The sequence below is a fragment of the Mus musculus genome, chromosome 12 (genome assembly GCF_000001635.26).
Source record: "Mus musculus strain C57BL/6J chromosome 12, GRCm38.p6 C57BL/6J".
NCBI lineage: Eukaryota > Metazoa > Chordata > Mammalia > Rodentia > Muridae > Mus > Mus musculus.
This window is the reverse complement of record NC_000078.6, coordinates 87190446-87215078: the sequence shown is the minus strand read 5'-3', so window position 1 is coordinate 87215078 and position 24633 is coordinate 87190446. Positions and strand designations below refer to the sequence as shown.

At 42.8% G+C, this 24633-nt stretch overlaps 2 protein-coding genes across 6 annotated transcripts in view; one reads left to right on the top strand and one right to left on the bottom strand.

The window, feature by feature from the left end:
- Positions 1 to 1537: 1537 nt before the first annotated feature.
- Samd15 (sterile alpha motif domain containing 15) lies at positions 1538 to 20595 on the bottom strand. 3 transcript variants are annotated; one of them, NM_001290288.2, is made up of 4 exons: positions 13043 to 14571; positions 11943 to 12041; positions 6131 to 6379; positions 1541 to 1726 (listed from the first exon to the last, which is right to left on the bottom strand). In NM_001290288.2, the coding sequence occupies exons 1-4, from the start codon at positions 14534 to 14536 to the stop codon at positions 1706 to 1708; spliced, it is 1863 nt and encodes a 620-aa protein (NP_001277217.1). In that variant the 5' UTR covers positions 14537 to 14571; the 3' UTR covers positions 1541 to 1705. The 3 variants fall into 3 exon arrangements, with proteins under 3 accessions (XP_017170549.1, NP_001277217.1, XP_017170550.1); XM_017315061.2 differs by lacking the exon at positions 1541 to 1726 and adding an exon at positions 7010 to 7170 and having other exon boundaries at positions 6295 to 6379; positions 13043 to 14552; XM_017315060.2 differs by having other exon boundaries at positions 1538 to 6379; positions 13043 to 20595.
- Tmed8 (transmembrane p24 trafficking protein 8) overlaps positions 14622 to 24633 on the top strand; it is a 34216-nt gene continuing 24204 nt past the window's right edge. For 2 of the 3 annotated variants that reach the window (XM_030246805.1, XM_006516050.4), the window contains exon 1: positions 14622 to 14993. Coding sequence is in view for 1 of the 3 variants with exons in the window: in NM_001033475.3 (NP_001028647.1) it covers positions 14876 to 14993 (118 nt within the window). In the remaining 2 variants the exon portion in view is untranslated. The remainder of the gene's footprint in view (positions 14994 to 24633) is intronic. The other variant, NM_001033475.3, reaches the window with a different exon arrangement.

Below are 24633 nucleotides of genomic sequence, written 5' to 3'. Positions count from 1 at the left end.
TTGGAATTACATAGTGACCCTTCCTTGTTATATCTTTTCTCACAAATATGTGTGTGTGTGTGTGTGTGTGTGTGTGTGTGTGTGTGTGTGTGATATGGGTTCAGCATACACTTAGAGGGCAATGGGCAATGGGTTCTCTCCTGCTGCCATGGCTCTAGGGATCTAACTGGGGTCGCCAGGCTTACACGGCACCAGCCTTTACCCACTGAACCTCATTGCCAGGCCTCTATGTACCTTCTCTATCAATCACCTCTCTTACCATTGCTGGCTCTTCAGTCATTATTTAGGATGTGAAAGTGGAAGATTAGGGGCTGGAGAGATGGCTCAGTGGTTAAGAGCACTGTTCTCCCAGACGTCCTGAGTTCAATTCCCAGCAACCACATGGTGGTTCACAACCGTCTGTAATGGGATCTGATGTCCTCTTCTGATGTGTCTGAAGATATCATGACAGTATGCTCACACATAAATAAACAAATTTTTAAAAATGGAGGATTAATTTTTCTAGCTCAATTCTCAGCTGCCTTTTCTGTCAGTGTGTGTGTCTAGGCCTTTTGTGCTTCCTGTTTCTGTTTATTCCAAACCTGGCTCTGATCTGAATATATGAGCATCCTTGATTCTTTCCACCTGGTGTGGAACAAGGCTGCAATGAAGGTATTTCTTTCTCTCTTCTGCTGCTTGTCTGCTTACTTGCTATATTTCTTTCTTTTTAAAAAAGATTTATTTTATGTATATGCGTACACTGTTGGTGTCTTCAGACACACCAGAAGAGTGCATCAGACCCCATTACAGATGGATGTGAGCCACCATGTGGTTGCTGGGAATTGAACTCGGGACCTCTGCAAGAGTAGTCAGTGCTCTTAGCCACAAAGCCATCTCTCCAGCTCAATGCCATATGAAGTTGATCTTACCCTCTCTGACTTCCAAAGGTTGAGATTAAAGGTGGTACCATCACACCTAGCACAGCAGCCATCTTGGTATACAGATTTTTTTAATTAATTTATTTACTTTATGTATATGAGGACACTGTAGCTAGTTGTGAACTACTATGTGGTTGCTGGGAACTGAACTCAGGACCTCTGGAAGAGCAGTCAGTGTTCTTAACCGCTGAGTCATCTCTCCAGCCTGTGATAGTTCATTAACTCCAATGTAGGTAAGTGGAAGGTCTCCAATCCACTCAGTCCCACACTCATTCTCATCCCTTCCTGGGCTCTGCTCTTCCTTCCTGGCGCTGCTTATGTTCACTGTCTTCAGGCCACCTTTGTCCTTTCACTGACATCACTAGTTACCTAGTTCATGTTCTTCTCTTCCAGTTCCTGGCTCCATGGTGCTGTCCTTTGGGTCAGATGGTAAACCAAGAAGACAAACACTTTGGAAATTGACTGATATTTTGGGACCATTTTAAGCCCCACTTCATAAAGTCTTATGTACTATGTATGCATGCTTGTCTTTATGAGTTTGTGTGCACCACAGTTGTCAGATGATCATGGAACATTAGAAGAGGGCAGGGGAGGAGTAGGCAGTACTCTGAACTGCTGAGTTGACTCTCTAGGCTTTGTCTTTATTTTTATTCTCAGAATCATTGCAATCAGACTAAGACATGCTCTTATCTGATGTAGGCCAGGGGTCATCAGGCCCAGGCAGTTCAACACACAGAAGTGTGGGTGACCCCAGATCAGCAGCATTGCTGTCAAGCCACACCCCATCTTTAAGTGGCCTCATAGAGTTCCTGCAAGACAGTTTAAAAAATCATTTTCTTTATGTGGATTTCTAAGACTTGCCATGTACCTCAGACTAGCCTCAGATTCCTGATCATCCCCCCTCCATATGCTTAGTGCTAGGATTAAAGGTCAGTACTATGCCTTGCTGAGATTGTATTTTCAATTATAGTTTCTCCTAACAAATCTTAGTACTAGGTGTATTAGAATTTAACACAAGGTCTGAAAATTATCAAGGAAGGTAAATACTGCTATCTTTAATAGAGGGAAGGTGCTATGTGTCAGGAAGAATTAAGACTGGAGCCAGCTCCTTGTCGTCTGGGCTGGTGCCCTGAGCAGACCTTGGGTACAAACTCCACAGCCAGTCCCACAACACCCAGAGTAAGCTCCACTCCCAGGCACTCTAACACGCCCAGGATCCCAGGATCCCAGGACTCCAGGACCCCAGGATCCCAGGATCTCAGGATCCCAGGAGCTTGGTCACACCAAGATCTCAGGGTCCCAGAGGCAGCTTGACTCCCAGGAGCTCTTACACACCCAGGATCTCAGGATTACAGAATCAGAGAGACAGCTGAAATCTGAGGAATTCTGACACAGCCAGGACCACAGGAAGGACAGGCTCCAGTCAGCTATAGCAAGGGTAGGTAGCACTAGAGATAATCAGATGGCAGGAAGCAAGTGTAAGGACATAAGCAACAGAAACCAAGGTTACTTGGCATCATCAGAACCCAATTCTCCTACCATAGCAAGTCCCGGATACATCATCACACCAGAAAAGCAAGATTCAGATCTAATATCACTTCTCCAGATGGTGATAGAAGACTTTAAGAAGGACATAAAAACTCCCTTAAAGAATTACAGGAGAATACAGGTAAACAGCTAGAAGCCCTTAAAGAGGAAACACACAAAAAAATCCCTTATTACAGGACAACACAATCAAACAGGCAAAGGAAATGAACAAAACCATTAAATATCTAAAAATGGAGATAGAAACAATAAAGAAATCACAAAGGGAAGCAATCCTGGAGTTAGGAAACTTAGAAAGAGATTAGGAGTCATAGATGCAAGCATCACCAACAGAATACAAGAGATAAAAGAGAGAATCTCAGGTGCAGAAGATACCATAGAAAACATTGACACAACAGTAAAGAAAATGCAAAAAGCAAAAAGCCCCTAACCCAAAACATCCAGAAAATCCAGGGCACAATGAGAAGACGAAACCTAAGGATAATAGGTATAGAAGAGAGCCAAGATTCCCATCTTAAAGGGCCAGTAAATATCTTCAACAAAATTATAGAAGAAAACTTCCCTAACCTAAAGGAAGAGATGCCCATGAATATACAAGAAGCCTACAGAACTCCAAATAGACTAGACTAGAAAAGAAATTCCTCCCGCCACATAATCAAAACCAAGCAAAGAAAGAATATTAAAAGCAGTAAGGGAAAAAGGTCAAGTAACATATAAAGGCAGACCTATCAGAATTATACCAGCCTTCTCACCAGAGACTATGAAACCTAGAATATCCTGGGCAGATGTCATACAGACCCTAACAGAACACAAATGCCAGTGCAGGCTACTATACTCAGCAAAACTCTCAATTACCATAGACGGAGAAACCAAGATATCCCATGACAAGACCAAATTTACACAAAATCTTCCCATAAATCCACACTACAAAGGATAATAGATGGAAAACTCCAACACAAGGAGGGGAACTACACCCTAGAAATATCTAGAAAGTAATCTTTCAACAAACTGAAAAGAAGACAGCCACACAAACATAATTCCACCTCTAACAACAAAAATAACAGGAAGTAACAATCACTTTTCCTTAATTTCTCTTAACATCAATGTACTCAATTCCCCCAAAAAGACATAGACTAACAGACTGGATACATAGACAGGACCCAGAATTTTGCTGCATACAGGAAACGCACCTCAGTGACAAAGGCAGACCCTACCTCAGAGTAAAAGGTTGGAAAACAATTTTCCAAGCAAATGGTCCCAAGAAACAAGCTGGAGTAGCCATTCTAAAATCCAATAAAATCAACTTTGAACCAAAAGTTATCAAAAAAGATAAGGAAGGACCCTTCATACTGGTCAAAGGAAAAATCTACCAAGATGAATTCTAAATTCTGAACATCTATGCTCCAAATGCAAGGCTACCCACATTCATAAAAGAAACTTTACTAAAGCTCAAAGCATACATCACACCCCACACAATAATAGTGGGAGACTTCAATACTCTGCTCTCAGCAATGGACAGATCATGGAAACAGAAACTAAACAGAAACACAGTGAAATTAACAGAAGTTATGAACCAAATGGATCTAAAAGAAATTTATAGTCCATTTCATCCTAAAGCAAAAGAATATACCTTTTTCTCAGCCCCAAATGGTACCTTCTCCAAAACTGACCATATAATTGGTCACAAAACAGGTCTCATCAGATACAAGATTAAAATAATCCCATGCATCCTATCAGATCACCACAGACTAAGGCTGGTCTAAAATATCAACAAAAACAATAGAAAGCACACATATACATGGAAGCTGAACAACACTCTACTCAATGATAACTTGGTCAAGGAAGGAATAAATAAAGAAATTAAAGGCTTTTTAGAATTTAATGAAAATGAAGACACATCATAACAAAACTTATAGGGATACAATGAAAGCATTGGTGAGAGGAAAACTCATAGCTTTGAGTGCCTCCAAAAAGAAACTGGCAAGATCTTACATTAGCAGCTTGACAGCACACCTGAAAGCTCTAGAACAAAAAGAAGCAAATACACCCAAGAGGAATAGATGGCAGGAAATAATCAAACTCAGGGCTGAAATCAACCAAATAGAAACAAAAAGAACTATACAAAGAATCAACAAAACCAGGAGCTGGTTCTTTAAGAAAATCAACAAGATAGATAAACCCTTAGCCAGACTAACCAGAGTGCACAGAGACAATATCCAAATTAGTAAAATCAGAAATGAAAAGGGAGACATAACAGCGAAATATATCTTAAAATGATTAGTCTGTTTGTTGAATATTAATAGTTGAAAATATTAAAATCATGTTCTACAAACATCATGAAATATTATTGATAATTTCTCACTGTGCTTGAAATTAGCACTCTCTTAATGTTTAACTTTAAAGAGTTTTTGTTATTTTGAAATTTTTAAAATATACTCACTGATAAAATAATTTCTCTCCTAGAAACACTGATAATCTTTTTTTTTTTTTTTTTTTGGTTTTTCGAGACAGGGTTTCTCTGTATAGCCCTGGCTGTCCTGGAGCTCACTTTGTAGACCAGGCTGGCCTCGAACTCAGAAATCCACCTGCCTCTGCCTCCCGAGTGCTGGGATTAAAGGCATGCGCCACCACGCCCGGCTTGATAATCTTTTTTAAGTAAACTGATTATTAGACAATGTACACAGATTTAAAATGTGTTTTAAATACTCTCTCATATGTCGATAAGGGCTTTTGACTATATTTCTTAATGATTCATTTTTAATATTTTATGCTCTTTTACTATGCTTAATTCCCAAAGAATATTTTGCATTGTTTTGAAACAATTTAGTATTCAACATTAGATATAGGATCCTCAGTTATGGATAGTATTAAATATTCATTAATGATATTTTTAGGGTATGAAAAGATATGAAAATAAAAGTTGAACAAAATGTTTTATGTATTATTTGATTCTCAAAATACTCAGTATTACTAATATGTTTGATGTATAAACTGCATTTAAATAATAATAAATAATAATAAAATGCATTTAAATAATAAAAAAGTTTAAGAAAGAAAAAAAAAAAAGACTGGAGCCAGCAGTTCTCTCATCCTTAATGAAAAGGAGAGAAAGAAAACTGGCAAAGATTACACCTTTACCTCAAGGGAATGTAGTTTGACCTTTCTTTCTTTTTGTAAAACAATAATTTATTTTTATTTTATGTGCATTGGTGTTTTGCCTGCATGTGTGTCTGCATGAGGGGGTTGGAGCCCCTGGAACTGGAGTTACAGACAGTTATGAACTGCTATGAGGGTGCTTGGAATTGAACCCTGGTCCTCTGGAAGAGCAGCTAGTGGTCTTAACCACTGAGCCATCTCCCCAGCCCTAGTTTGATCTATCCAGCTAAGTGAAATGGCTTTCCTACTGCGCCTTGGCTAGCAATGCCTCATGTTGTCAAAATCTGATATATTGGGCTGGTGAGATGGCTCAGTGGGTAAGAGCACCCGACTGCTCTTCCAGAGTTCAAATCCCAGCAACCACATGGTGGCTCACAACCATCCGTAACGAGATCTGACTCCCTCTTCTGGAGTGTCTGAAGACAGCTATAATGTACTTCCATATAATAAATAAATAAATAAATAAATAAATAAAAGGAAAACGATTTAAAAAAAAAAATCTGATATATTGCCTCATTTTCTTCCAAGCTGTTTTCTGGCAGTGCGTCTTCTTTCTTTTCCTCAGCTTTTATCTCTGGATTATACTCCTGTAATCCTGCTGCTTCAACAAATTTTGCCAAGGTCAAGGAATCAGACTTTACTCCACTGTGCCCTTTCTGCTCAAAGAACAAGCCCTTGTTGTCTCTGTAGGGAAGGCTGATGCTGCGGCTGAACAGTGGCTCCTCGATCCCCAGCAGCACTCGGGTGTGGTACGATATTGCCTGAAATAAAAGGAAGATTTTTAGTGGGACTAACTTGAAAATACAAGGAAATCAAAGCTTCATTCAGTTTTCCATGTCTCTTGAAAACCAATTACTTATATTTTTACAATGAGAGAATGAAGTGATAAGAAAGCTTTAATAGATGCTGACACCATTGCATACACTAGCAAGATTTTGCTGAAAGGACCCTGATATAGCTGTCTCTAGTGAGACTACGCCGGGGCCTAGGAAACACATAAGAGGATGCTCACAGTCAGCTATTGGATGGATCACAGGGCCCCCAATAGAGGAGCTAGAGAAAATACCCAAGGAGCTAAAGGGATCTGCAACCCTATAGGTGGAACAACATTATGAACTAACCAGTACCCCGGAGCTCTTGACTCTAGCTGCATATGTATCAAAAGATGGCCTAGTCAGCCATCACTGCAAAGAGAGGCCCATTGGACTTGCAAACTTTATATGCCCCAGTACAGGGGAACTCCAGGGCCAAAAAGTGGGAGTGGGTGGGTAGGGGTGGGGGGGTATGGGGGACTTTTGGGATAGCATTGGAAATGTAAATGAGGAAAATACCTAATTAAAAAAAAAAAGAAAGCTTTAATAGGCTTACAAAATGGCTGTTCTGGAACTCACTCTGTAGACCAGGCTGGCCTCGAACTCATAAATCCGCCTGCCTCTGCCTCCCAAGTGCTGGGATTAAAGGCGTGTGCCACCACTGCCCAGCAGGAAACAAAATTCTAAAGTGCTGCATCCTCTTGCGTGATGGGACAGCTTGTGTGAGTCACATCCAGCTTCTGTTTATGCAACATTTTGGGGGAAAAAATGAATAGGAACAAATAGATTACTGTCAAGATTCAGAGACTAGAGAAGGGCTGACAGTGATGGGGACCCAGAAGTTTGAATTTGAGGAAACTGATTCTTTGGGGGTAGGTACATGCCTCTAAGCATTTATTAACATCCACAGAACCACACAGAACAGAGAATGACTTTACTGCATGAAACAGAAAAGTCAAGTGTTGGGCCAATAGGCTGGACTACAGATGAGCATTACAAATTTAGGGTATAATTAATCCCTCTGAAGTGGTAGGAAGAAAAGAGGCTCACATGCATTGCTTTCCCTTTGGAGAGTCGAGCTTTGTATAGATACTGTAAATCTTAGGGACAAAACCAAGTATATACAAACATTGTGCTTTATTTGGTAAAATTGTCTCTTAAAAAGGCATATGCTTATTGATGGAAAGAGCCATGTTTCTCACTGTCAGAGAAAGTTACAAATAGGACTTGGGTCTGTGGTACTAGGGACTCCGCGTGCTGTGTCCTCATTCTCGCTGACGCCAAGCCTGCCAATGTCAGCCGGTGGGCCTGCTGATGAGCTTGCAAGAGGTGGATGAGTGGCCCTAGAGCATGCTGCCATGGTGGAGGAGGATGGGCTGGGCAAAGTGGGCCCACCCAGGTTAGGATTAGGCCCAGGAACATTCCATAGGATAGCCTTGATCCAGGGAAACTCTATACATCCCGGTCCTCACAGACCTGGATGCTCCAGCAGAAAGAACCCTAGATTCTGAGAGTGGCACCACTTTCTGGATGTTAACATGAAAGGGCAATGGCATTAGCCATGGCATGGTCCTCTCAGATTATGTGCCTGCTCCACACACTCTCACTGCCAGGCACCCAGAGCACCTTCACAAAACCAGTGGCCTGGAAGAGCAGGAAATGTCCAGGTACAACCAGATGGTCTTCAGCCGAGAGAGTGCACCTCCAGAGGATGTGCTTGGGCCTACACAGGCCCCTTCAGCCCTCCCAGTCTGTGCAGCACGTGCCTGCTAATGATGGTATTCCTGCCTAGAATGAACTGAACTGGTATCCAATATAAACGCTACATCTAAAGAATTTTAAGGAGGCTGTGATAGTGTATGGTTTGCACTCTCTGTTTTCTGTTTTCTTTTTAATATTTATTATTTATTTTATGTACATGAGTACACTGTAGCTGTCTTCAGACGCACCAGAAGAGGGCATTGGATCCCATTACAGATGGTTGTGAGCTATCATGTGGTTGCTGGGAATTGAACTCAGGACCTCTGGAAGAGCAGTCAGTGCTCTTAACTGCTGAGACATCTCTCCAGCCCAGCTTGCACTCTCAATTTGTTAAAGAAATGTTAAATACTTGGGCTAAGCAGAATAGGGTTATCCCCGCCTCCCCCACCCCCGCCCGCCTCGCCCAGACTGGAAAGGATTGGCATCAGCTATTCTAGAAGCTGGATAACAATTACAGTGGTTGTTGTGGTGGATGCACAAAGCCACAAAAAATAGAACAGAATATAGTGAGGGGGATAAATTTTACTTAAGACCAACTGCTCGGTGAAGGGCGTTTTACTGATTTACAAGAGCAAATCCAATCTGATGATGGTGTCATTGAACAATGTCAAGTTGTGGTTTTAAGAACCTGGGGTTTAGCTAGGCAGAGGTGGTGCAAGCCTTTAGTCCCAGCATTTCAGAGGCAGAGGCAGGCGGATCTCTGAGTTCGAGGTCAGCCTGGTCTACAGAGTGAGTTCCAGGACAGCGAGGCTACACAGAGAAACCCTGTCTCAAAAACAAAACAAAACAATTGTAGCCTCCCTCAGCCTTGAAGCAGGCTGATTCAGACTTTGCTGCCACTGGATATGACATCACCTAGCCTTCCAACTTAGATGGCTATATTGTTATGTCAACTACTGCTGCACTTCTCTGAGACTCTGCTACCTGCTGAGAGACCCTTGAGACACATCCTATCCTGCCTACAGGTTGGCTCCAGGCACCAAGAATGGACTGGGGGGGGGGGGGATGGGTTTTCCCCCTTACAAGCACAGTCTCTTAGTAAACTCGCAGGCCTTGATCAGAGAAAATTTGTCTTGGCCTCATTATTTCTCCCGCCGTCTAGTCTCTCTTTCAGCCCCAACCTGCCTACCAGGAGTACCCAGTTCATGTAGGCCGGGCCGGCTTACAACAACACAAAACAAAAAAACAAAACAAAACAAAACAAAAAAAGGGCCCAGGGTTTGGTTGAGGAGTCAGGGTAAAATATACCTAACTTATGAAGGTAATACAGGGGCCTGCAGAAGCATTTACCAAATCCTTACAGAGACTGGTTTAGCTGTATAGAGCTATTATCAGACCCAGAAACCAGACAGTCATTGATAGAAATATTGGCCTTTGAAAACACAAATATGGAATATAAGAGAGCAACCAGACCATTGAAAGCATGAGGAGTCCCAATAGAGGAACAGTTAAGAGAGACAACTGATATTGGCTCTCAGGAACATTATGCTAATATAGGGCAAGCTATAGTTAGAAGTCTTAGAAATCAACATGCCCGATGCTTTAATTGTGGTGAATTTAGCTATTTACAAAAACACTATAAGGCTAGAAGATTCAGAGCTTAAAATAGCAGGTCCATTGACTCTAGAGAATATGGTGTTCATAGACAGAACAAGTAGGTTCTGGCTATTATGAACAACAAAAGTTTCCAGGGTATTACTATAGCTGCCTTAGAAAGGGCAAACATTAGTCAAAGAATTGCTGGTCCGAGAGGGTCGTACGAGGGCAACCTCTTGCCTGATAAGCAGAGGGGACTGTCAGCTGGAGGCTCTGCAATAAAAAAATACTAACCATATTCCTTTGGTCAGCCAGAAAGTATCATGCAGGCAAGAAAATGAAAATTAAGTATTTCTGATCTCATACATGCTACAGAAGGGAGTGTAGCTTTGGATCTGGCCACAGATGTGCCTTTTACCCTATCCCCAAAAGTTGAATGTTACAAGTTAATCACCGGTGTGCATGGTTTTGTACTCTCAGGAACAGTGGGAATAATCTTGGGCAGAAGTGGGTTAACTTCTCAAGGACTTACTGTGCATCCTGGTATAGTAGATAGGTATAGCAAGGAAGAAATTAGAATCATGGCGTATGTGAAAAAGGAGATGCAAATTGATATAGGAGAAAGAAGTGCTCAACTGTTGTTTCTTTACATTAAGGACAAGGGTGTTCCAGTGGAAAGGACGGGAGCTTTTGGGAGTACTGGAAAATGTGTGTTCTGGCAAGCAATGGTTAATGATCAGAGACTCAAATTAATAGTGCAAGTGAATGGCTGACATAGAAGAGTTGTTAGATACAGGAGCTGATGTTAGTATACTTTCCCCAAAGTCTTGGAAGCCAGACTGGCCATTTCAGAAGGTATACACACAATTTATAGGAATTGGAAACTTATCAGGAATAAGACAATGTGCCCAATGGATTGCCTGTGTGGGACCAGATGGGCAAACAGGGAAGCTGAGACCTTATGTGGGTGACATAATCATACAGTTATGGGGAAGGGATCTTTTATAACAATGCGGGATGCAAATTTATATTCCTGTCATTTCAGGGATGTGGGAAGCCACATGTGCCATTGCAGAGTGGCACTGACTACTGCTGGCCACCACGCATAAGTTTGGACAAACAACCAATGTGTACATATGCAGAAAAGTTTTTTGCAAAGACACTGCCTGGTCCAGGCATGATAATGAGGCTTTGGGAGTATAACCAATCAGATGTGAGACATGCAAATGAGGTATGATAATGAGGCTCTGTGAGGTACAGAGAGAGAGAGTAGCCAATCAGATGAGGAACATGCAAATGAGGCTTAGTGCATAACCAATCTGGGTGTGAGACACGCCTCTCCTAGGCCTATACAAGCAGCACCAGTTCTGGGCTCTGGGTCTCTTTGCCTCTGCAATCAAGCTCTCCCAATAAACGTGTGCAGAAGGATCCTGTTGCAGCATCGTTACTGCTGGCCAGCGTGCACAAGACAGGAACAGCAAATCAGGAAATTAAGAGTGATATGGTAGATGCTCCTGGCAGCAAAGTAGGTGAAGTACAGATGCAATTACATAAGTACTAAATGAGTATCAAAGGCATAAAACGTTACTGAGAGCTCTGGAAGAGAGGTTACTTTGGACAGCAAGGTCAAGAACAACCTCCTGTGGAGATGAGGAGGAATTGGTCCTAAAGCATGATTCAAGGGAAGGAGAACTTAGCAAAGATCTCCAACAGAGGGAGCATGCACTAGTAGGCTATGAGTTAGGCTGGGGATTAGACCTGGCAGGCTGGAGAAGACTCAGGTGGAGGAGTGGCAGGGCAGGCGCCAGGAAAGAATGGTGGCTGGAGCAAACTTACAGAGAGCCTGGAATCCTAAACCAAGGTTTGGGGCTATCTCACACCAGGGAGATCAGAGAGGGTTTCTTAACAGTGTGTAAGTAGTTGGAAATCAAGATCTAAAAGTAGAATCTTTGAGTCCCACAGGCTTACTAAGAGAGGCTAAAGGCAGGAAAGCGGGAAGCTACTGCAGTATCGTAGGTACGAGGCGGTAAAATACCAGACAGTACAAGTGCTACAGGAGGAAGTGACACTCAAGACAGAGGGAGGAAGCGACCACAGTGAGTCTGAGGGATGAGCGTATGATGACAAGAATGGACCAGAACAGAGAAAGATGGGGCAGGCAGCGAGTAGGATTGTCCTAGCACTTGGCACAAGGAAATGCCATGCACAAACTCACCTTCATGTCTTCAAAATCAGTTATTCCCATCTGAGGAAGGTTGGAGCAGTTTACGTGGATGAGTTTTTGACCATTGATGAAGTTTTCAGTAAAACACTCCTGTCAATGCAAGAACAGCTCTTAAACATGCATTATGGCGACTGGAAGCAAAAAAGAGACAAAGCCACATTTTTGCTAATTTATTTATTTATTTTTTAATAGAAGTGCTGGGTTAAATTTCAGGCAGTGGCTTCAGTCTGCTTTTGCATGTTGTGTGTTGTAACTGATCTTTTTTTCTTCTTGAGACAATGACTTTGTGTGTGTGTGTGTGTGTGTGTGTGTGTGTGTGTGTGTGTGTGTGAGAAGGCAGGGTAGAGAAAAGCTATCACTCTTTGTTCCAGCTGAGCTGGAACTCAGTTTATAACCCAGGCTGGCCTCCAATCCCTGATGACCTGCCTGAATCTGTCTCCTGAGTGATAGCATTACAAAGACATTTTAAAATACAGAAGGTACAAAAGGTTTCAGATCCTGTTTTGTGACAACCTAATGCTGTAGTCAGCATCAATAAATTCAGAAGAGCACACTTGTTGTTGTTGTTGTTGATAAAACCAATTTGGGTGGATAGCTAATATGCATTAATACTTTTAAGTGTTTATAACACATATGACATATTTGGGCAGACAACTAAAAAGAGTATAAATTCAGGGTGAGGGCATTGCCAATGAGACATCTTAACAGAAAGACCTAATTTTGAACAAAATATATTAAAACTATAGATTTATATGCAAAGGGGACTCTATACATTTTTAAACCTCTATACAAGGAACAAAGAGAATTATAATAATTGGGATGAATAGGAAAATCAAATAAAACTTTTTCTTCTAAAATACTGTTTACTTATATCTATATATCTCAGTTATAGGCTGAACATGTGTTTGACATGTGCTAATGCAGGAGGTCCAATCTTCACTATCACACACACAAGACAGGAAAAGACACACAATCAAAACTGACTTCCCCCACAGTGCAGGACTTCTCTGTTAGAGGCAAGAGAACTTGTCAGTCATAGAGAAAAATGGGATTAGAGCATGTAACTTCAAAACCATTGCTTTTGTATATACCTTGTATTGAGGGAAGCCTAGATCACTAATCCACTCTGCAACCCTTTCTGGGCTCCAGGTAAGATGCTCAAACTCTGGGGTAAGACTTGGCTTGGTTTCTTTACGTCCTAGTAGCTCCACCTCCTGGGGTAACACTGTAGAATCCCTCAGTTCTGTCTGAGACTCTGAAGCATCAACGATTGGGAACAGTTCGTTCATGTCAGTCTGAAGGTCTTTGAGGAACTCCTGGGTTTCGTACAATGTACTGAAGGACTCTACGCTTTCTCTAGGAGATCCTACTATAAACTCAGTTTTAATCTTGGCTGGTAATGCTAGCTTATCTTTGCCTGCAGGATAATTAGGTTTGCTTGATTCTGGTTTGTCTTCCTTGGGGAGGTCTCTCTCCTCTTCTGGCTTGGGTTTATTTGGTAACTCTAGATTTTTCTCGGTTGGTTCTGGCTGCGACTTCTCTTGAATGTCTGGATCAGTTATCTGCTGTGGCTTGTCACCCGTTTTCTCCGTTGTCTTTATTAGTTTCTCCTTTGGAAATTCAGTCTGTGTTTGTAGCCCCGGGTCCTTGTCCTTACTTGGCTCTATTAATGTGTCCTTTAATTTAGACCTTTCACTTGATTTTCTCAGCTTGTGCTTTTGAGCTGATGGTTTCCGGTCCCCTAATGGTTCTGGAACTTTCTCCTTAATGGACTCTTCTTGTGTCTCCTCTTGGTCATCTAGTAGTTCTACAGTAATCTGTTCTAGCATCTCTGGAAATTTTTCATCAAAAGAGCTTTTTTGTGCTTTCTTTGAAGCCTTTAATGGTCTCTTTTGTGAGAGTTCTAGACTTGCTTCATCAATGGGTCTTCTTGATTCTTCTTCAAAATCCTCCAGTGGCCCTGAGACTTTCTTTTTAGTTGACTGTCTTAGTTTTTTGTCTGGGAACTTAGTCTGCTCAGGTTGCTCTGTGCCTGACTGCTCTGTGGACTTGAAGTGAGGTTTGAGATCTGCTTCCTCAGTAGACTTCCTTAGCTTCCGGTCTGGGAACTTAGGTTTAGTTACCTCATATGGCTCTGTACTTTTTTCTTTAATTGACTCTTTTTGTTTCTTTTCCGATTTGGTCATCTTGGATGGAGGTAGAGCTTCCTCTTCAACTGATTTTCTTAGTTTTTCACTTCGAATATCTGGTGTCTTCTGCTCTGGATCTATTTTTGTTGGTAGCTGTGTACCTGTTCTTGTAGGTGGTCCTTTGAACACACCTACTGAAACGTCCTGTCGTTGTAGGTCTGGCACCTCATGATTTTTACCTACGGGCACCAAATCCCCCTTGCGTGTCCTGGTTGGCTCTAGTGGCACATTTCCTACATTTCCTGGGTCTCGGTCAGTATTTGGGGACAGCTTAGAGCTTACCTCAAACAAGGTGTCTGCGTTAGCATTATGTAATTTACCAGATTTGGTTCTTTTAGGCTGCAGACTCAGACTCTCATCGGAGTCAGAATTATAATCTCCTGAGACTTCAGACATGTCAGTCGATGCGCCCAAGGCCTCCTAGCAACCTCAACTTCCGACAGCGTCTCTATGGATACCACGATTTCCGGCGGGGTTTTCCAGACTCTTCCCGAGATTTTGTCGATCCTTCCAAGTGCGGACTGTAAAAACCGGCGACCGAAAAAGCACGCCCCCCCCCCCCCCCGCCCCTCTCACGTGTCAGGCCAGCGCTACCCTCTGCCGCCCAGCCGCTCCTTCCGGCCCGTGGCTCGCTTCGGCTCCGCTCGGCTCTCCTCTGCCGCGCTCGCTTCGCCTTCGGCTGTTTCCGGAGCCGCAAGCCGCTGGCTGCGGAGCCGCTCCCGGCGCGGGCTGCAGATGTCGGACCGGCAGGCAGCTGAGGGGCCGGCCTTCTGGAGCCCCGCAGCTCGCCGAGGGTCGGCGGGCGGCGTCGGGGACCGACGGGGAGTGGAGGAGAGCCAGGCGGCCGCCTCAGGTACGCAAGGCCCCGGGCGCTGCAAGGGTGGGTGCCTCTGGGCTCGGGGCCGCGCACCTCGGGCGACCGGGGTCCCCACCGTCACGGGGCCCGCGGCTGCGCTCGAGGTCGTTTTCTACGCGGTTTGGAAATGCCCTGGTTCCAGTCCCGCTCCCTTTCTCGGAGCACCCGGCTTGGCAGTCCGGCTCCTTCCGCCGCGCCTCTTTGGCTTCAGTCGGGGTCCGCATCCCACCTCCATTCCCGCCGCTCTCACCCCTGCCCCTGTCTTTGGCTCTCCGCGCGACCCCACCTGCCTTTCCGCGCGCTCCTGCCGGCGTCTGCTGGGGCGCCCGCCTTCCTCTCAGAACCCCGCTTTGCCCTAGCGTAGGCCCCCGCGCCCAACCTCCGTCCCTTGCATCCTTGAGAGTGGGAGAGATGGAAAGCAGCCAGAATAAGGAGGCTTTGAGGTCTCGAAGGAGCCTGATAGTGAAAGCAAAGGCAGGAACTAGAGGCTGCAGTAGAAATTTTGGTGATGTCTCTCGTTCTCCGAGATCCACCCCTCCTCTTGCTTGGGCCGGTGTCTCCATTTCAGACCACACAAGTTCCTTCGTGTGATTTTACTTAAGTGTCCAAAAGCTATAGGCACAGTCTATCGCGCTGTTACCTTTCAGCCTTGTGACCATCACAGGGGCGTGCGACTAAAAGGATACTTTAGAGGGGAGAGATCTGGTCACACTAAGTGCAAGTGATTGGTTTTATCGAGATCTCAAAGTAGCTGTCACAGTGACTGAGGTACTGCTGTGGATTCCTGATGCTTAGTTGGAATGTGAATCCTCACTTTTAGTGCCCTTGGACAATTGGTTAAACTTCTCTAAACATGTCTGAGTTTCCTCTTGTATAAGATGTGGGTTCTAAAAGTACCTGTGCCTTACAGCATCGGTGGGAGGATCGTGAGCCACTGTGACTAAAGTACTTGATGTGCAACCCAAGATGCCCGCTGTACAAAGCAATTGGAGGAGATTAAAGTCTGATTTAGTACAACTAAATTACTAGAAAAGGTATTCCTGGTTGCTATCTTTCAACATAGTGGCTTTTCTCCATGCCCCTGGTGTGTGGTGCTGCACGAGCACCCCTCCCCCCCCAGCTGTGAATCACGGACAATATTTTTATTGAAAACATCCTAATACATTTTGTCTTTTCTATTTTTAAGGGTTTTTTTTTTGTGCTCTGTGGTAAACAATGCTAACATATATTTGATATTATGGTAATAAAAATTCTAATTAGGGTGGGATGTAGTTAAGCGGTAGAGTTCATTTTCGAGGCCCTGGGTTAGTCCCTAGTGCTACCAAGAAAGAAAAGGGGAAAAAAATTAAGTGTACTTTCTGAAAGATTATAAAGATTAAACATATAAGCCCTTATACAGGTATATGTTTTATAAGCACCTGTCCCTTATATGTGCCAATAATTATAAATTACATACACATTAACTTGTCTTTCATTTTCTCACTTTGTGGTGAACATACCCGAGTGTCTTTGCTTTATATCAGATCTATTTTCTAACATATTCCTGGAGTGCTCTTAACACCTTGTGTTTCAAATGTTTGTTGGGTGGGAAGTTCTGCAAATATCTGGCTGAATCTGGAGGTGAAGGTAACAGTGCAAAGATTTGACTGAACATCCAGTAATAACCAAGGATGCTCCTTGGGGTAGAGTGGTGGATCTTAACCAGGAGCAATTTGACACCCCAGGAGACATCTGGCAACATCTGGCAACATTTTTGGTTATTGGAGCTATAAGCAGCTATTACAGCCAAACTATAAGCCATAGGCTATTAAAAGGTCCTTGGCCTGCAGGTCTACCTCACGTGTTAGAAATGCTGCATTCGAAAGAAACTCAGGCCTGGACTTAAGCTTCGTCTCTGAAGCTCGGGGGCAATGCTACTTTAGTGGGGTTTTATAGACTCCGGAGTGAAACTTTAAAACTGCTCAAAATTGGGAGTGTGCTGCCACTTCCCAGTAGAAAATGAGCTGAGTTAACGTAGAGACACTAAAAAGGGAGGAGACAGAAAGACGCTTTTTGTTATCTTAGAAAACAGCAGGGGAAAATGAGTGGATATTCATTTGTTATTGAACTGAGGGTTTGAGTCTTTCAGTGTACTTTATTCCTTCAGGAGTTTGTCAGTATGCAGAATAACAAGAAAGAATGTGTTTTTACCATGCAGCACCGGTATTTGTTGCTGAGGTTTTGGTAAAAGGAAGGATGTATGTTTGTGTAAGCCAAAGTCTCTAGTGGTCATGGTGTTCCTAGAGTCTTAGGAACTGTGATTGTTTTTTAATTTTTTTTTTTTTTTGGTGTTTTTTGTTTTTTATTTGGGGGCACCTGGGTTCTTCTTTTCCCCAGAGGAGAATCATTCCTTATATCATGAAACTCTCTGAGGAATACGTATTACATCACTTAAAGGCAGGTTTTTTTTGAAGTCTACAGAGCCCTGGGGTACTGGGGTGGGGGTGGTTTTGTGCACTGTGTATTCAGATGCCGATTGCTGTGCCCAGAGATCTGGTTGCAGTTTGGACATTGACAATGTCATGATATTTGGAGCAACTCCTGTCTCGGTGATGTGTGATAATTCTTTTCCATCTCCCCTGATTGATTAACAGTGAGCTGATTCAGCCTATAGCTGGGCAGAAGAGGGTAGGGCGGGACTTCTGATTCCAGTCCGGAGTCGCAATTGAAAGGGAAGAATGAGAGAGGAAGAAGGGAGAAGGACCAGGAGGATTCGCACACAGTCAGGGGAGTCACCATGAGGACACACATGGAACAGAGGGAAGCAGGCATCTGTAGAGAGTTAGAACAGTGCCTGCAGCTTGTTCGTAAGTTTATTAGGCTCCCGTGCCATTTTTTTCGGGAGCTAAAAATGGACTAGAGCGGGCGAGTACGCCCTGTAGTTAACCTGGGAGCAAAAGGGGTGAAGAATAGCTCAGAGAACTACATTTACACTGGGGAAGATAAAGGGCAGTGTTTGTGATGACCTCAGCAAGGACTCAGTTTGCTGTGTATGACCAAGCGTCTGATGTTCAGGCCTGGAGATGGGCAGGTGAACTTGGTGATGGTTCTAGTGTAAGACTGAGCAGTGCAGTCTGTCCTTTTGCAAGGGATGGAGTGGTTCATGTCCGTGACCGTTTCTTGTTAAGTTAGCTAGGACTGGAAATGGAGCGGCTCTCTGCCGGATGGGACAGAGTGCTGGCTGGAAGCTTATGCCAAGACGTCTTTTTGTTTTTATTTCTTAATTTCTATTCTGATTTTTAAATTGACATGCTAATAATTTGCTTTTAAAAAGAATAGTTATTGCATTTTTACAGTGTCGATGGCTGGTTACCATGTTTTACTTCAGTTCATGAGGTATAGTACAACCAGTGTTACCTGAATGAACACTGAGGTCTGTCATACCCCAGCCTTGGGCACTGAAGAGAAATTGGGCTATATGGTCACTGGGTTCTGTTGAAGCATCACCCAGTTGATGTGCTTTCCTGTAAGCCTCCCAGTTCTAACCACATCACCTGCTTTTGGGCCTCTGCTCTGAAAAAAAAAAAAAAAAAAAAAAAAAAGGTAGGCTAATTATTTCTGCAGCTGTCTAGTGAAGGGGAAGTCTTAGGAAATGAATTCTAAAGAAACCTTGACCTAATATTCAGACACTTTGGGGAAAACCTGCCCTTTTTTTAGCTTCCCAGTAAAGAGAATAGACAGTAAGCTCAGACCTGTAACATGAGACTGAGCCACTCTTAGCCTGGAAAGAAAATCATAGTTTGAAAAAGGTCCAGAGCTGGGTGCTGGTGCCGTGCATACTTCTAGTCCCAGCATTTAGCATCAGAAGTAGGTGGGTCTCTGTGAATTTCAGGCCAGCCTGGTCTACAAAGCAAGCTCCAGGACAGCCAGTGCTATAACAAAGAAACTCTGTCTCAAAACAAAAAACAAACAAATAAACAAACAAAATAACCAGACAACAACACCCCCAAACAAAAACAAGACAAAACAACAACAAAAACCAAAAGGGAAAGGAAGCGGTCCCATGTAGAGAGAGTCTTTGAAGCAGGCTTTGAGGAGGCTTTGGTTTGGTTGAGCCCATCAGTTACGAACTGTTACCGTCCAGCTCCTGTTTCTCCTCCACTCATTGGTTCCAAGATTTTGGCCAGTTACGAACCCTAACACTGATCTTGTCACAGTAAAGAGTACCATAGTCAAATATTATTTGGTTACTATTTTAAATTTTCATTTCAGTCTTAATGTTATACGTGATAGTACTAGCTTGAGAAATTAAACTTTTATAATCATACTAAGATTAACAAATACATACTCATTAAAAAGAATAATAAAAGCCTTTCTCTGCTGTCCTCCAATTTGTAAAACTTGTCCTGTTTTCTCTAGAAATATACAGAGAATTAGCTTTCATTTGGCTGCCCTATTAAAATCTGTACTACTGAAAAATTGGCTTTTCCTTGTTCCTAGTGGTTTAGATTTCAGAAACCCCAAAGGATGTGTTTATATTTGTTTTTTTTCCTGTCTCTCTCACACAACAGTCCATCTTCCCACATTGTATACTCCAGGAAATAAACTTATGTTTTTCTTTTCTCCTTACACTTCCTGCCTATTCAAATACAGCTACAGTTGTTTTTGCCAGCAGTTCTTGAGTAAGTTAGGGCATTCCTTTAAACTTAAACTTTCTTTCTTTTTCTGTATACATTAAGCTGTTTGGAAAAAAAGATGCTCTGGGAAGCGACTCTTGATATATGAACTTTGTGTAGCCTGACTGATAAGGAGAAATGGAAATGACTCACTGTTGGTACAGGTGCACAAAACATAGTTGTACCTTTCTCCAGGGGACCTAAATTACACTGTTACTATCCATCACAATTAGAACATAGTTTCCATTGACCTGTTTCTTTGCAGTGTCTATTTTATATGGGTTTATTCCTGTTTAAGAATGTGGATACAAGGTTATTACAGCATCATTTGTAGTGGTAAAAGATTTTGGAAAAAAGTTTATCCATAGAAAACTCATAAATTGATGACTTGTTTTTCATCAAATGAAATATTTGCTGTAGAAAAGAATGAGAAAGCTTCATAAGGTATCTGAGGTGCAGCTAGAAAAAAAGAAAATTTGCAGTAGTGTGTCTAATGTCCCAGTAGTGTAGAAAATCTGAAACTCATGTGTATATGTATGTTATATCCTTCCCTTTATTCACACAAACATGCACATTACCTTTACGTGCATAAAGTCTCTCTGGAAGACTACATAAAACCCAATAGTGTTGATCGCCTTTGGAGATGGGGGAGCTAACATAGAAGGAAGCTTTCATGGTAGAGTTTTGACACTTTGGAATTTTGAATAACAAGAATCTACCTATTCAGAAAAGAAATACAGGGGCTGGAGAGATGGCTCAGCGGTTAAGAGCACTGACTGCTCTTCTGAATGTCCTGAGTTCAAATCCCAGCAACCACATGGTGCCTTACAACTACCTGTAATGAGATCTGATGCCCTCTCGTGGTTCTGAAGACAGTAACAGTGTACTTACATATAATAATAAATAAATATTTTGAAAAAAAAAAGAAATACATATACAAATACTCATGTGCTAGAACATTCTTCACTGGTTTTTTCCCCTAAAATTGGAGTCTTTCTGCATTTAGGAACAGATATTTTTTAATTAATTAATTTATTATTATTATTATTATTTTGGTTTTTCAAGACAGGGTTTCTCTGTGTAGCCCTGGCTGTCCTGGAGCTCACTCTGTAGACCAGGCTGGCCTTAAACTCAGAAATCCGCCTGCTTCTGCTTCCCAAGTGCTGGGATTACAGGTGTGTGCCACCATGCCCGGCCAGATCTTTTTTTAAAAGTCCGATTTTTTTTTTTCATGAACTAGAGTTTAGCAATATCTTTGAGTACTAACTTTATGTTCTAGTATATATTTTATTGTCTTAAACTGGTTCATTATTAATTTAAAACTATTTTTCATTAAAAAAAGACTATATTAAGATTTCATTAAAAAAAACCAGTTACCTACTTTCATAATGTACCATTGCCAACAAAATCACTCAGTAGTAATTATTTTGATATATACTTAAAGATTTCATTTCTTTAATTTAATTTAATTTAATTTAATTTTGAGATAAGAGTCTGTGTAGTCCTGGCTGGTGTGGAACTTGCTATGTAGACTGGGCTGACTTCTTCCAAGTGCTAGGATCAAAGGCATGGGCAACCATGCCGAGCAAAGCTTTTTTTTACTTTTAACTATGTGTATGTTTGGGTCTGGGCTTGTACATGTGCATGCCTGTAGAGGTGAAGAGTGTGTGGAACAGCCTAGAACTGGAGTTACAGGCAATTGTGAGTCTCTCACCCCAACATGGGAACTCCGTAAGAGTAGTGCGCTCTCTTAACTGCTACACTAGCTCCTTAGCACCTTATTTGTTCTTAATTTTTATTTCTTTGTTTATTATTATTGTTTAAGGTACATATGTGAGTGCCTACATGTATGTCTTTGCACCGCATGGGTGCCTGGTGCCCACAGAAACCAGAAGAAGGTGTTCGATTCTCCTAGAACTTGGGTTACAGATGGTTGTGAGCCACTTTATGAGTGCTGAGACCCAACAACATGGAGCCTAACTGCTGAGTCCTCTCTGCAGCCTCATGTGTATTTTAATTAATTTTAGAGCACTCACTTGTAAATAGCTCCATATTCTCCCTCACTGCTCCTGTCCCTTCCTTGCTGCTCTTTCTCCCAGAGGAGTCTCTATTACAGAGGAGTCTCTGTACAGGTGCAGACTCCATGTATGAGAGAAAATGTACTCTTTTGTCTTTTCTACCCTCCCCCTTTCTGAGCTCCTTCCTCTTCGCACATAGTTCCTCTTTCATGTTATATGTGTCTGTATATGCATACATATATGTACACCAGACACATACAAAATAACAAAAGCTCTCTGCCAGGTGCATGGCCGGTTTGTCTGTCCATTACACTCGTAGATCTTTATCTTTCCTATGGTGTTTGTGGTGGGCCTGTACTACATAAATGTCTTGATGTCTGTGATAGCTCACTTCACTTGAGCCTTACTTTCTTGGCGCACGGGTCCCTTGCTGGTCCCTCTTAGCTTTGTGGCTTATGGAACAGTCAGGTTCTCTCCCCCTGCGAGAATCCCCTCTTGATGTTCTAGGCAGGTGTTTTTCTCCCATGTGTGTTAGGAATTGGGGGAAGCACACACAGTTTGTAGATCTTTATAGAAGGACTGGTCTCCCTGCTTTCTAAATGAGCTAAGCTTTAATAACATGTTGTGGTATTATTATGGTATGTGGCTGTCAATTTCTCATAGTCCACTGGAGACCCAGAATTCTTATTGCTACAGCAGCAAATCTCATAGCAAATGTTTGAAAGCAGAGTTTGACACTCCCACCCACAAGCTCAGGCTCAAGGTTATCCAGCTCCAAAGTCATTTTCTTTTTCTTTTTTAAAGATTTATTTATTATTATATCTAAGTACACTGTAGCTGACTGTAGCTGTCTCCAGATGCACCAGAAGAGGTCGTCAGATCTCATTATGGATGGTTGTGAGCCATGGTTGGGATTTGAACTCAGAACCTTCGGAAGAGCAGTTGGTGCTCTTAACCACTGAGCCATTTCTCCAGCCCCGCAAAGTCATTTTCTTTTTTTTTTTTTTTTGGGTTTTTCGAGACAGGGTTTCTCTGTATAGCCCTGGCTGTCCTGGAACTCACTTTGTAGACCAGGCTGGCCTCGAACTCAGAAATTCGCCTGTCTCTGCCTCCCAAGTGCTGGGATTAAAGGCATGCGCCACCACCGCCAGGCACAAAGTCATTTTCTGATGATGAGGTTAGCCCTAGCCATTGCCTGCAGAGGCTGCCATCCCCCCAGGCCCCAATCTCCAACTAAACTTCCTGGTTGGTGGCAGCCTCCTGCTTGTTCTTTTCTACTTGCTTGCTGAGTGTCTCCCCCTCCCCAGGACTGCCTCCCTCCCCAGTTGTCTCTCAGTCTACAGCTTCTTGAATGGGTATTGTTCCCTGTACCCCAGGGTAGCTGAGTTTTAAACAATAGGTTTCCTTTCTGATCACACTCAGCTCAGGTGGCACATTAAGTGACAAAAAGAAAGTCCTTTCTACTGCTGACCTGTCCCACTAGAGTCACCACTTGGTCACCAAGACACACAGCTTGATTTGAGGATTGTGTGTGAGAGAGAGAGAGCTGGGGGCTTTTTCTGTGGGTGGGACAGCCTGCCTTCACCGGGACAGACAGGGACTGCCTCACTTATCTTTGGGATGAATGAGGCTTCGTCAGAACGAAGCTGTGAGACCTGAGCTCTGTTCGCCTTATTTCCTTTTGCTGTCTTTCTTTCACTTTTCAACAGAAGCTGTCCCCATGTGATTGTGGGAAAGAAAAGAAAAAAAAAGAAAAACCAAAGCATATACCTCCCCAAATCTAGGACCGTCCCACTCAGCCCCACCTCTGAAACGTCCCCTCACCTTCCAAGGCCTTCATTCTGCGGTGCAAGTTCCTTAAGCATGAACCTGTACACAGACATAACCATATCCAGACCATGGCAGTTACCACAGTGCCTAGCTCAGATACAAAACCTTATCCAGGTTGTATATGTTATTGAGAAGACATAAAGGCTATCTATATATCTATATGAATCTATAAAGGCCTTGGCTATGTAGCGAGTTGGAGACCAGCCTGGCTAGAGTCAGTCTCTTTTTGTCATATATCAACAAATAAATGGAAACATACTTCTTATTTGTAGAGTGGAAAACTAAGATTATAAAGATTAGTGGTTAGTCCCCAGGTTGCATATGTATGAAATGCAGCATCAGGAGTCATCCCAGAAGAGTTTTGGTGTTTCCTTCAGGGGTGGAAATTGACAGACGTACATATAAGTGAAAGGTTGCAAAGGCTTCAAAATCATGTCCAGCAGGGAAAGGCTTGCTTGGCAGAATAGCCAGATCCTAAGCAGGATGAGAAGGCTTACCTTATTTTATTATATCCCACTTCTTTACAGTTCACAGATAATGGCAGCCTTTACAAGTAGAAATCCGGGACCATCCTAGACTGAGCAAGTATGCCAGCACCATTTCTCCAGTCCTGTGTGCTCACATCTTATCGCAGTTACACTCTGATAATTCTCACAGTAGACCAAGAGTTCATTGTTGTTAGTGGTGATCTGTGATCAGTGGTCATTGATGTTAATATGGAACGTGTTCTGGGGCATCACAAATGGCTCTCATGTAACCTGGCAGCCTTATATGAACAGATGTCGTAAATGAGGCTGGTGTATGGAAATGACTCAGAAAGCAGTTATCAAGTTATCAGCAAGTTGTCGAGTCTTTGCTGGAACAATAAGGATGATCAGAATGAGGCCAGGATGCCACGCATGCTCTTAAGTTTAAATGCCGAGTGCAGACAAATCCTATCTGTGGGTTTTTTGTTAGATTTCTTGTTTCAACCAACAGAAGCTAATTCTGATTGCCTTAGGCAGAGAGAGGATTCATTAGAAGGTAAGGAAGACTCACTAAATCACTGTAAAGAGGGGGTGAGAGGCCAGAGGCCAGACAAGACCCGTGCGGCCAGGGCTCTAGATGCTGCTAGAATTCTGCTCACATGCCAAA